The 13,034-nt window shown below is 50.2% G+C and overlaps 1 protein-coding gene across 1 annotated transcript; it reads left to right on the plus strand.

Annotated features, from left to right (window-relative positions):
* Positions 1 to 4,010: 4,010 nt before the first annotated feature.
* On the plus strand, positions 4,011 to 13,016 carry NRGN (neurogranin). Its single transcript, XM_049856649.1, has 4 exons — positions 4,011 to 4,210; positions 11,216 to 11,442; positions 11,714 to 11,731; positions 12,147 to 13,016. Exons 1-2 carry the CDS (start codon positions 4,196 to 4,198, stop codon positions 11,435 to 11,437), a joined length of 237 nt encoding a protein of 78 aa, XP_049712606.1. The 5' UTR covers positions 4,011 to 4,195; the 3' UTR covers positions 11,438 to 11,442; positions 11,714 to 11,731; positions 12,147 to 13,016.
* The last annotated feature ends 18 nt before the right edge of the window (positions 13,017 to 13,034 follow it).

The following is a 13,034-nucleotide window of genomic DNA, read 5'->3' on the forward strand; positions in this document are numbered from 1 at the left end:
TAGTAATACCTTCTCACACTGTCCTCAAGAGCACCGAATTAAATAATGGATGTGAAAGAACTTTGTAAAGTGCTGTTCAGATCTAAGATAATGTTATTATTCCACTCTGAGTTTTAACCTAGACTTTTCTATGTGATGACTGTGTGAACTTGGTTAAGTTATTCAACCTCTAGAAGCCTTCCCTTCTTCATCTATAAAACAGGAAACAAAATGCTTAACTCATAGCATTGTTGAGAGAATTAAGTGAATTCACATATATAGTGTCTAGCACAACACACAAAACCTACTACTCACTCAGTAGGTGTTGGTTCTGTCCCCTGTCTTACCAAGGAGTTCCTAGCAGCCTTCTGCAAATGGCAGAAGTTCAAGAAATATTTACTCTTCTTGACAATGCTACTAATGATAAGGTTGCTGATGGTGACTGATAATGCCTATTGATAAAGAGGACTTAACAGAGATGAAGCCTCACAGAGAGAGCTGGGCTGCCAGGTGCTGCCTAATGCCCAGCAAACCTGATTTTTAAATCTGAATATACCCTCTGAACCGTCTATACCTCTCCTTTATGACATGTGGGGTGAGGGTGGGAGGAGGCCTTCAGTCTGGCAGAGGCCCCTTTAAAAATGTACCCAGGCTCCGCCTCTGCCAACCAAGTTGCTAAAAATACTACTACAGCAAAAGCTGAAATATTTGCAGAGAAAACTGTATTTCCTGCTACCCCCACTCTCTCCACTCAAATCGATAAAATCCTGACCTAAGAAGCCCCCAGATCAGCTCCACCAATGGCATAGGCCTCCTACTTTCCAGCCCCTTCCTTAGTGTAGGGTACCTCTGTGGGCTTGAGCTGGGATGCTATGTTCAGAAAGTACTCACTCCTGGGAGGGGAAGCCACAAGTATTGGCAAATAGATTGCCATGTACCTTGACAGTTCTCTCTTATTAGGACCAGCTCTATCCAAATCTCCCTCCGTCTGTCCTAAGAAGGATCTGTATCGGATCTCAGAAGCTTCCTAGTAATCCACCTTGTATCCTCTCTTTTGTCTAACTTTCTCCTTCTCTGGCTGCCTTGACTTCTCTTCTATGCTCCCTACCCCATAGAGTCCTGTTCAATCCTGCCCTCCAGGAGGTCCTCTCATTTCCAGTTCTGACGCTCTTCTCTTCCAACAGTGATGGGGGCTGGTGAATATAGAGGAGAGTTGTTGAAATTCAGAGTCCTGAAAGACAGCTATGGGGTCCAAGCCCAGCTGGTTAATAGGTTACACTCCAAAAATTGGCCTTCAGCACCTAGGCCCTAGACAAGCAGTCTAACATGGAGAGTGCCACCTGGCATTGCTCTGCCAAGGACCAGAGCCTTCCAGAGTGAGGCTGCCTGCTCCTCAAAGCACCCATACCTAGGCATTCTACCCTATAACTGTCCATTTTCTAGCTCAGCTATTCAAGAGTCTGTGGCTCAGAGTCCCACTCAGCCATCTTGCTGACCATCCTGGAGCACCACCAGGGGAAATGTGTGACCTTGATACTCAGTGGTGAAGGGTCCACTTCTATGCATGTCTTTGTGGCTGTCAGTAAAAGTATGTGTCTCTGGGGATGTATGTGTGTGTGTGCCTGTGCCTTTGGGTGTACATGTATATATCATTTATATGAGGCGTCATGTGTTGTTGCTTCTGCCTCTGGGTATCTGAGTTTACAAGTATGTGTCTTCTCATTCAGGTCTCTGCCTTCCTCTCTGTCCAACTTTTCCTCACCTCAGAGCCTGCCCATCCCTCAGGGCCAGCACTGTGGCCCTTCACAGTTTTGCATAGGTGCCTTGAGTGAGCTGTTGCGAAATGATTGTTTGGTGGATGGAACTGCCAGCTGCCATATCTGGTCTCCCATGGGACTGCCACGCAAAGGTGTTTTTCAGGAAGAGGGAAGGGCTGTGCTGCCTGTGTGGGAGTCCGGGGGTGGGGGGAGGCTGTAAAGCTTTCCCCCTTTCAGCTCTGACCAGCAGGAAGAAGGGCCCAGAGGCAGCGCAGCTTGCAGAGGGATGTTGCCTAGCAACTTGGGAGACTTTACTGCAAACTCACCAAATCCCAAATTCCTCAGCTCTAATTTGGGAAGAGAAAAGCACAGAGTCCAGGCCTCATATCCTCTCTGTGCCCATTTTCCTCCTTCCCCCAGCCCTATGGATTCTAGCATTGATGTCCAGTGGGAGCTGGCACAAACTACAGCCCCAGATGTGCAAGGGTCCGAGTACCCAGGACACCCTGTCATTTGGTGGAGGTGGAGGATAGAGGATGTGCCAGAGACAGATTGGAGAACAGATTTTCAGTTACAAGGGTGGGTGGGTCCCAAACATGCTGGGAGAGACACCCCGACACCCCAAGCCCTGGAATCCCAGCCAGCATCCTACTCAGCTTGGGGCCCCAAACTGACTAAACATGCTTCCATCCTGACTGGATGCCAGATCTCTGTCCCATTCACTTTCCCTTTGGTAAGCACAACCTCTGGCTAAACTGTCTGGTTGGAAGGAAGCATGTAACAGTCATGCTATGATTGGCCAGTGGGCTGGGGATTTACTCTACTGGTGTTTCAGGATCCCCTGTCCCACCCAGATTCACTAGTCATTTTCCCCTCCCTTTTGGTCTATTTTAGGAGCCCTGGTTGCACAGTAGTTAAGAGTTATAGCTGCTAACTAAAAAGGTTGGCAGTTTGAATCCACTAGCCTCTCCTTGGAAACCCTGTGGGGCAGTTCTACTTTGTCCCGTAGGGTCACTATGGGTCGGAATGGATTCGATGGCAACGGGTTGATCTACTTCAGTCAACATGGCCTAAAGCAGCAGCCATCCTTCCTTCCTTCCTTCCTCTGGACCTTAGCTGAGAAAGCCTTTCTTTCTAGTTATCTTATAGATGCCCCACCCTCGCCACATAATAATATGCAGCCAGCTCCGGTGCCCTACAAGTTAGGGCTGATTGGGGACCACAAAAGTGACAGACTGTCGCTCCTAGATGATCCACCACATCTCCCCTTCCCAGCTGCTCACAAAGCCCACATCCTTCCTCCATCGTGGACCCAAAGAGCCAGTTACTTCTGAAATTTTCTTGTTTGCATTTAAGGTGTGTTTCTTCTCAGGGACAAGGGTGACATGAGCCAGTTTTTGTCTTATCCTGAAGCAGTGGATCAAAAAGTTAGGGAGCATCTGGTATGGGGAGTCCAGAGGGTAGGTTTCTTCTAAGTCTGTAGACGAACGCATACAAAATTGGTGTTGCGCGTAAGTTTTGTCTGTTTGGTGCATGATGAATGGAAAGATAGGCAGGCAGGCAGGCAGCTGTGTAATGCAGACATCTTCGTTATAGTCAGGGTGATTGCCTCTGTGTGTGTGTCCCATAAGGCGGTTGCATTTATCTGCACAGGGTGTGTGTGTAAGGTCTGCGTAGTTATTTTCACAAGTTGTATCTGCAGAATAAATGTGCCTGCATGTTGAAAAAATGCACTTTTCAGTGAGTCTGGGAGAATCCTATATGGACATGCAGGGCCTGTGAGCTGTGTATCCAACTAACCGGTAAGTTCCCCTGTTCTACCGCAGGAATGGTGAGGGGACTTTTTTATTGCACGTCTGCGGAAGCACGTCTTTGTGGACTAAGGCGGAGGGATGTTGGAGGGAGCCATATTAGGGCCTCCAGGGTGTGGAAGTGTGGGGAGGTGGGTGAGGGGTGCGTTGTTTTCTAGACATGGGTGGGACGGGGATACTGTGCCCAGATGTGAGTGTATTTGTGCCCAGGACGTCGGGGCCCTCCTTCTGCCTGCTCCGCATACGTCTGCCTGGCAGCGGGCCGTTAGGCAAGCAAGGGGATAGAGTTGGAGACGATGTGGTGTGTAGGAGGAATGGATAGAAGCGTGTAGGCGGAGGGGTTGGGGCAGAAGGAGGAGCGAGGCGGAGGGAGCCGAAGAAGGGCGTGGTCCTCCACCTAGTTTCCCCGCCCACCCGGGCAAAGGCTTCTCCTGATTGGCTCCCGAACCGTGGGGTTCAGGTTACATTCGCGAGCAGAGCTGAGCGCGGGAGAGAGGACCGGAGAGGAGAGCAGCTGGTTCCCCGAGGGTCGGCGGGCGTCCCAGAGCCCCAGAGTCTCCACCCAGCTTCAAACAGACCCCACCCCCGCCCTGCTCAAACCTCCGCCCCGCGCAAACCTCCGCCTCAGCCAAGGACCCCAACATCGGCATGGACTGCTGCACCGTAAGTTAAAGGGCCTGGGGGGCGGGCAATCAGCTTGGTGTGGGGCAAAGGGCGCCTGAGGACCCCCTGGAGGGCGAGTGAGGGATGGAAGTGGGTGCAGAAGACGAGGAGCAATAAGGGGTCTCTGCTGAGACGTGGGTGGGGGTGTCGGAAGGCGCTCGCCTGATTCGGAAGCCCTAGGAAAAATGCTGCCCACCCTGCGGGGGCGTCTCAGCGCCATTCGCCAGACCGTCTAGGTTGGACTGGGAGCTCGGCAGCGTGCTGCAGAGTCCAGGGTAGACTCCAAGGGTTCAGACTGCAGCAGGGAAGCTGCAGGTTAGACAAGAGGAGGAACTTCCCCCAGGCAGATGCTGGAAACGGTCGCCTAGAGAAGCTACGGCGATTCCTTTCCCCCTAGCTTTTGGCCTCCACCCCTATTCCCCATCCCACTGCCGCCACTGTCAGTGGGCGGACAAATTGATCCTCATCACCTCTGACAATTGCTTAAGCGCCCTGTACAGCCTAGGGTGGGATAGGCAGTTTATATCGGTTAGTTTAGTCGTGATGTCCAGTAGCAAAGAACCTAGTCAATGTGGTTCTGGGGAGGAGTCGGTCCTGCCCCCAACGCCTTCTCGCTCTGGAGGGGGCTGGGTGAAGTGACCGCGGAAGAGCCCTGCTGGCGAGGGAAGGAAGTGAATGTGATTTGTCACGCCCACACGGGAACCTGGATTCAGCAAGTGCCTAACGGGAAGGTAGGCTGCTGTTAAGGTGACTTGCTATGAAAGCGCCTGACACAGGACCTGGGACCTGGCTCATACGAATACAGTAAATACGTACGTGTGAGTGTATAAATAAACAACCAAACGTGTTGCCGTCCAGTCGATTCCGACTCAATAGCGACCCTATAGGACAGAGTAGAACTGTCCCATAGGGCTTCCAAGAAACAGCTGGTGCATCCTAACCGCGGTTAGCAGGCAAGCTCTTAACCACTGCCCCACCAGGGCTCCAAAAATAAATAGATATTTAAATAATAAATTATATTTTAAAATGTAAATATAAACTGTATTATTTAAATATCTATTTTTGACCCTTAAGTATAGAAAAAGATGACTTGAAGCCCTGTATTCCCATGCATTCAGTCAACCTAGCTAATGATACAAAAAGTTACTGAATTTGCCAGCTTCCCACCCATGGTGTACAAAAGAAAAAAAATAGTGTGATATGGAAGGAAAGAATAGCCCAGTTCTATAAGTGCTGAGATGTCCCTACATCTCACCAAGAGACAGAGAGCTTAGTGGCAAGTTGTCATGGTTATTATGATTTTAACTCTTGTTGGTATCAATAATAGTTGTCAATTAGTGAATGCTTACCATGTGACTAAAAAAAAAAATCAGTGCCCTTGTCAAGTTGATTCTGACTCATGTAGACCCCATGTGTGTCAGAGTAGAAAACTATGTTCCACAGAGTTTTCAGCGACTGATTTTTCAAAAGTAGATTGCCAGGTCTTTCTTTCTGAGGCACCTCTGGGTGGACTCCAACCACCCACCTTTCTGTTAGCAGCCAACCACATTAACTATTCGTATTACCCAGGGACTCTGTGTGCCTAAACCCACTGCCTAGTACTTTATAATCATTACAGCAATCCTGGGAGATGGGTATTATTTCCCCATTTTACAGATGTTGTTGTTGTTCGGCACCATCAAGTCAGTTCTAACTCATAGCAAGCAAGTCTACATACAACAGAACAAAACACTGCCTGGTCCTGCGCCATCCTCACAATCGATATGTTTCAGCCAGTTGTTGCAGCCACTGTGTCAATCCATCTCCTGGAGGGTCTTACGCATTTTTGCTGACCCTCTGCTTTACCAAGTATGTCCTTCTCTTGGGGCTGGTACCCCCTGATAACATGTCCAAAGTTTGTGAGACAGTCTCACCATTCTCGCTTCTAAGGAACATTCTGGCTATACTTCATCCGAGACAGATTTGTTCATTCTTCTGGCAGTCCACGGTATATTCAATATTCTTCAAAAACTCAATTCTTCGGTCTTCCTTATTCATTATCCAGCTTTCACATGCATATGAAGTGATTGAAAATACCATGGCTTGAGTCAGGGGCACCTTAGTCCTCAAAGTGACATCTTTGCTTTTTAACACTTAAAGAGATCTTTAGCATCAGATCTGTCTGGTGCAATAGGTCATTTACAGACATGCAAACTGGGATTTAAAAAATGATTTGCCCAAGGAGGCAGAACTTAAACATAGCCCTGTCTGATTCAAATAGTTGTACTTTAACCTCTACTCTAAATATTTAAGATTTTTCCCTCATTATATGTTCATAACAACCAGAACGGAAATAATGAGAATGTTGACATATTGTGAAAAATGTAACCAATGTCACTGAACAATTTGTGTAGAAATTGTTAAATGGGAACCTCATTTGTTGTGTAAACTTTCACCCAAAACACAATAAAATATTATTTAAAAAAGTAATAGGCTCATAAAAGAAAAATTTTAAACTAGAGAGAAGTATAAAAAAGAAAAATGTCCGTCATGGACTATGCCGCCATCTGGAGAAAAGCCATGATAACATGTCTCCTTCCAGTCTTTTCTCTCCGCTTGCTCTTCACCTGGAAGGGATCGGTTGTGAAAGGAGGAATGGACTCTTGCTCCTGGGCTTCCCCAGGGAAGAGGCCCTCAGCCCCAGCAATGTTTCGTAATGTAGAGAAAATTAGTGGGTCACAGGTTCTGGGATATAAGAGGAGGAAGGAGGGGTGTGCATAGTGGGGGGTACTGCTGAGAAGAGAAGAATGATGGAGAAGGAATGCCACGAGACATAGTGTCTGGAAAGATGTGAGTGAACAAAGAATCCAAGAAATCCAAGAAGGAACGTAACATGTGTTCTCTAGTGCCTGCAGGAGCAATAAAGATAGGCTGTTGAGTCCCTGGCTGTAGGTCGGTCTGCATAGACCTTGTGAGTGTCCAGGAAGCCATATTGAGGGATTGGTAGGTTTCGTTGGAATGAGGGTTTCCTGAAAAAAGGAGAGGCTGCCCATGCCTACAGTACACAGGAAGCTAATACATAATTATCCCAGTGGCCCAATATCTTGGGCCACCTCCTATAGTGCACCCTGGACATGAGCCTTCCTCTTTCATCCTTGCTCCTAAGTCTGGAGGGGCTAAGGGCTGAGCGGGAGAGACATCCACTGTGAGGGGTGCAGTGGGTGGGGGTAGAGCATCAGGACTGGGGTATCTTCCTACCCCATTCTGTGACAGGCTGAGCATCAGGGATCCAGCTCAGAGCTGGAAGGGAGCTGGGACTGCAGAGAGAAAAGCATGCATCTTGGCGGCTAGAGGCAGGTCCCTCTTCATTTTTCACTTTGGGACTCTCTTCCCTGACCACCTGACCTGGCTTGGGAAAAACCTTAAAAAAAAAACTTAAACCCATTGCCATTGAGTCGATTCCAACTCATAGTGACCCTACAGGACAGAATAGAACTGCCCCATAGGATTCCCAAGGCTGTGATCTTTATGGAAGCAGACTGCCACATCTTTCCCCAGCAGAACGGCTGGTGGGCTCGACTGTTGGCTGGTGGGTTCGACTGTCGGTTAGCACCTAAGCGCTTAACTACTGCACTGTCAGGGCCCCTTCTGATTTACAAAGCCGCATATATATGACTTTGCTGCATTCAGTTAATATGAAAAGGCAAAGACACATGTTTTTGGATCCTCCACTTTTCTTTTGAGCAGCTTCGTTGGTCCAAATGAATTCATAGAACTGATGATCTGCCCTGAGGCAGTGGTTAACAGCACAGGCTTCTATACAACAGTCTCTGAGGTTTGGTTTCCTGATTTCTAAAGTAGGGATTAAATGAGGTAATGTGTGCAGAGTGCTTAGCACAGGGCCTGGCACACAAGTGGTAATTCTTAAAGCTATTAGGATTTGAGAACTGAAGGAGAATTTGTTCATCTAGGCCAAGTTGTTGCAGTGGCTGAAGAAATTGAGGCCCTCAGAGGTGAAGTGATGTGCCCAGCTGGAACCAGAAGCCATGGCCCTTGCTTTGCCAACCAGCGTGTTTTCCGCCTCCATCCCACCTCCCAGATGCCTCCCAGTTCATAAGAAGCCCTCAGGCATGCATCATCAAACCCTGGCTTGGGAAGGCATCAGCCCTGGCCCTGTGATCAACAAGCCCCTTCCAGGCTTGCTTTTACTCTCCCTTCAGTTCTGCCTGTAGACAGGCCACCCAGCACCTCTGCCTTGAGAATTCAGCTAGAAGGAGAGGGAGCTGGTATCGGGGAACAGCAGCGAGTCGGGGGTGACTTTGCCTGTTGTCCCAGGTTTCCATTCTGGATCCAGCTGGGGTGGGTGGGTCTTCGTGTGGTTGGGGAAGATACCCCTTCCATCACTCACCTTTCTTACTCCTCCACAGCTGCCAAGGCTGAGGAGGGAGGTGGGTCAGGAATGGTTTTTTGGTTGTTGTCCTCTTTTGAAGAGAAGCTTGCCAATATCCCAAGAAAGGCATGAGCTCCGAGAATCAAGGAACCCAAAGGAGTTGTTTCTGATCTTAGGTGGGGATTAAGATGTCAGGGAGAGAGCTCTAGACCTGGGAAAGACAAAAGGAGTATGTCAAATGCTTCCGTACCACATCGGCCTCTTGGTAACTCCTTATAAATGTATTTAAATCCTTTGTCAGCATCTTGAGTGCAAAATGAACTTTGGAGCCCAGGAAATGAGGTAGCCTTGGGAAGCATGGCAAGGACAGATCAAGGGAGGGGAAGACATCTGCACACCTGGGCTTAAACCAAAAAACCCATTGCCGTCAAGTCAATTCCGACTCATAGCAATCCTACAGGACAGAGTAGAACTACCCCATAGAGTGTCCAAAGAGTGCCTGGTGGATTCGAACTGCCGACCCTTTGGTTAGCAGCCGTAGCATTTAACCACTAAGCAACCAGGGTTTCCCACCTGGTCTTGGGCGTGTGAAATTTAAGCAGCCTGTGCTCCTGGAGCAGACCTTAGCTGGGGTAGTGATCAGGTAGCCCTGCTGAAGACAGCAGAACCATACCCATTCTGCCTTAATGAACTGGATGGGTGATGGCAGGGCAGGGGATAGTGAAAATGAATTACTAACTTTTTGAGACCTTGGGTCATCTCGGGCCCTAGAAGAAAAAGACAGTCAAAACAGTGGAAGTCCTCAAGCAAAAAATGTGAGCAAATTGCCAGAAGCCCTACGGGCAGATCACAGGAGAAATGCCCTTTTAACTCCATAGTGCCTATCCTCATCCCAACCCACACTAATGCTGTGAGTGACGTGAAGCAACAGAGGGCCCCGGGGGCTGAGTCCCTCTCCATTCCAGAGCCTTGCTTCTGAAATCCATACCATCAATTTCCTAACCCCTTCTACTCTCAGCTAGGTCAAGCTGTGGGAGAAATAGAAACCTATTTTGGAGCAAGGGGATGAGTCTGATTGCTCCTAGGTCGATCTGTGTGAAATTGTTATTCTATGACTACTTTTGACCTACAAAAACATCTATTTTGTTTTCAACTGAGTATTTATAAGAATCATAATAATAGCTACCATTTATTGAGCAACTACAATGTGCCAGAAACTTTAGGCATATTGTGTTGTTACTCTTCTGCACAACCCGTAGAGGTAGATATTATTACCCTGGTTTTTCAGATGAAGGAACTGAGCCAAGCAAAGATTAGATAACTTGCCCAAGACCAGACAGCAAGTAGTAGAGCCTCAGTTCATTTTCATGACTGCACTTTCTTATCCTATAGAGTTGTTGTTAGCTGCTGCTGACCAGCTGACCCCCAACACATGGTGACTCTATGGATAACTGGATCAGACTGGTGATCCATAGGATTTTCATTGGCTGATTTTTTTCAGAAGTAGATCAGCAGGCCTTTCTTCCTAGTCTCTTAGCATGGAAGCTTCGCTGAAACCTGTTCAGCATCATAGCAACACAGAAACCTCCACTGACAAACCAAGTGACAGCTCACTGTGGTGCATTAGCCAGGAATTGAGGCTGGGAATCAAACCCGGGTCTCCCACGTGGAAGGCAGGAATTCTACCAGTGAACTACCAATGCCCCTCATCCTATACAAGAGAGGTTCAGAATATACTTTGGACTCTGATATACAAGGGTTTGAATCTTAGATCCATTGCTAACTATGTGTGTCCCCAGGTAGGTTTCTAAACACTAATCTTCATTTTATTATGGGTAAACAAGATTAACAAAAAGTACACCATAGCTTTGTTGTGAGGACTAAATAAAATAATGCCTGTAGAACTCTTAGGTGCCTGAAACAAGGCAAGCTATTAAATGGTAGCTATTATTGTAATTCCTTTCCTCTTCGTGAGCATATTATAGAAAGAGCCCCCCTCTTCTCCTTATCTTTCCTTTGTCCTTTTTGAGAGTGAAACCTTTTCTCTGTCACTTCTTCCAGACCATCTCTTCTCTGTTTGAATTCATCCTGGAGAGCAGTGCAAAATGGAGTCAATGGGAAATCAGTCTCTGGGCCTCTAGTCCTAGATGAGGGGAGGCGACTCACTGAGGGTTGGCCCCATCCCCACCCTGATTCAAGCTTTGAGCTCTGGGGTGATTTCACTCAGACAAGGGACTGTCCTGCCGACTCTTCTTCACCACTTCCCAGGGAATCCCAGATGCCATTTTCTTTGCTTCTTCAAACCCACCCTCCAGTCAGCTCAGCAGCTCCCCGAAATCCGATCCCATCCCACCATGCACTTTTCTTTCCTGGGTTTCGATGTGGGGGCACAACTGTGTCCACCTAGCCCCGAACCCACTTCTTTGCCTTGCCTCTGCCTAGGACACGCACACACACACACACCGCGCGTTCCTGCCTTAGCCCTTCTCCAGGACTGGCGCTCTCACCTCCCCACGCTCCCACTCTTGCGTCGCCCTCATTTCAATCCTCCAGGGCTCTTTTCCTACCCGATTCCGCGGGGTCTCCTCGGGTATCGGCCCATTCACCCCAGAAGAACCCTCCTGCCCCGCCCCCAGGAAAGCGCCTGCTCCAAACCGGACGACGACATTCTAGACATCCCGTTGGACGACCCCGGTGCCAACGCGGCCGCGGCCAAAATCCAGGCGAGTTTCCGGGGCCACATGGCGCGGAAGAAGATAAAGAGTGGAGAGCGCGGCCGCAAGGCCCCGGGCCCCGGGGGGCCGGGCGGAGCTGGGGGCGCCCGGGGAGGCGCGGGCGGCGGCCCCAGCGGAGACTAGACCAGGTGAGGCGGGGCGCGAGCGGCCGGGAGGCTCTCTCGTCCCAGCACTTGAGGCCCGCGGAGAGCGGCCCCTCCTCCTCCTCCGAAGGAACAAGGGACGACTAAGGGCGGCCTGGCCGGGTGCAGGAGGAGTGTGGGGGCAGCTAAGGGTTGGGGGCGAGAAATCCGCATTGCGGGGTGGGTGAGTGGAGGAGGCTGGGGGTACTGCAGGTTCCCAGATTTCATCTGTTTCTCTCTCTCCAACCTTCCCCCTTCTGCCCCACCTGGACCGAAGAACTGAGCATTTTCGAAGGTAAAGAATACAACCCCGAAGTGGCAGGGTGGGAGCCCTGAGTGGGAGAAAAGGACCACATCCCCCAGCCCCTTCCCTCGCCCTCACCGCCTCCCAGCCAGGGAAAATGAACCTTGAGCCTGCGGGTTTTGTCCCAAACCGAGACGCCTGAGGCTGCGGCGACCGGGACACATACCTGGACTGACATGGATGCGCAAGCAACCCGGTGTGGCTGCACAAACGTGGCCAATGGCCACAAACACCGCGGCGTGCACACATACCTGCCGCAGGGCTCATTTTAGCTCAGTGACGCGGGATGGGGAGTTCTGGGTGACTGGGGCCCTCAGGCGCTGCCCCCCCTGGTGTACTGGTTGGGGTGGGGGAGAAGAGGAGGTACGGAGGAGAGGGCAAGTTCTCAGACCTTCTGTCTCCTCAGTTCCCCAGGAGAGATGGATGGCGCGTTCCCTTCGCAGTGACGGGACTTCCCTGCCGTGTTCGTGATCCCCTCCTTCCCACCAACCCGCCAGCTTCAGGAGCCCCGCTGCGTCCCCAGAGACTCCTCCCAGGCAGGCTCCGTCGCGGAGTGGCCAAGTTCGTACTCTTTTAGTTAGTTCTCCAGATTAATGGACTCCAGTCGAATGGTCCCCATTCCCCCTTCCTCCCCACCCTAGGCCCCAATCCCGCGCTCCCAAATCTTCCTTTTGCTTCCCGCCCACCTCTCCAGGCGCTCAGCATGCAACTCTGCCTCCGCAGCCTCTGTGTGCTTCCCCGCGAGCACTGCGGAGGGCGCCCTAAGCGTCGCCCGAGTAGGCTTACTTCCAAAAACAACAAAAATCATTTGGTTCAGTGCGCAGATTAAGGGGGCGCCTTGCTCTGTCCTGTTTCTGCTCCAGCCTAGCCCCAGAGATTTGGATCTGGGGCAAGGACAGAGGGGAAAAGAGTTTTCATGGTGTCTAATTCACCCCCTGCCATGATTGGAAAGGAAGTCCCTATTTCACACCCCAATCCTCCACCTGCCTGTAACTATTCTGATTCCTGTTCTGAACCCCAGGACTAGCAGCCTGTAACCTGCCCACCCCTCTCCTCAGCGCACCCAGAGAGCCGCCTCTTCAGCTCTCTTGTTTAAGCAAACGCAGAGCTTGGGAGGCTCGGTAGGAGGAGTCTGCTGCAGCCCCGCCCCTGCCCCTACTGGTCCCGCCCCCACCGGGCTCCTGGGGGTGTGGCTGGAAGGTTTTTAATCTCTGTGTGTGCATGTGACTGTGCTGGGTTGGAATGTAAACAATAAAGAGGAATGTCCAAGTGTTCAGAGGGTGCCAGTGGGAGG

Source organism: Elephas maximus, chromosome 17, assembly GCF_024166365.1.
Source record: "Elephas maximus indicus isolate mEleMax1 chromosome 17, mEleMax1 primary haplotype, whole genome shotgun sequence".
NCBI classification, from domain to species: Eukaryota; Metazoa; Chordata; class Mammalia; order Proboscidea; family Elephantidae; genus Elephas; species Elephas maximus.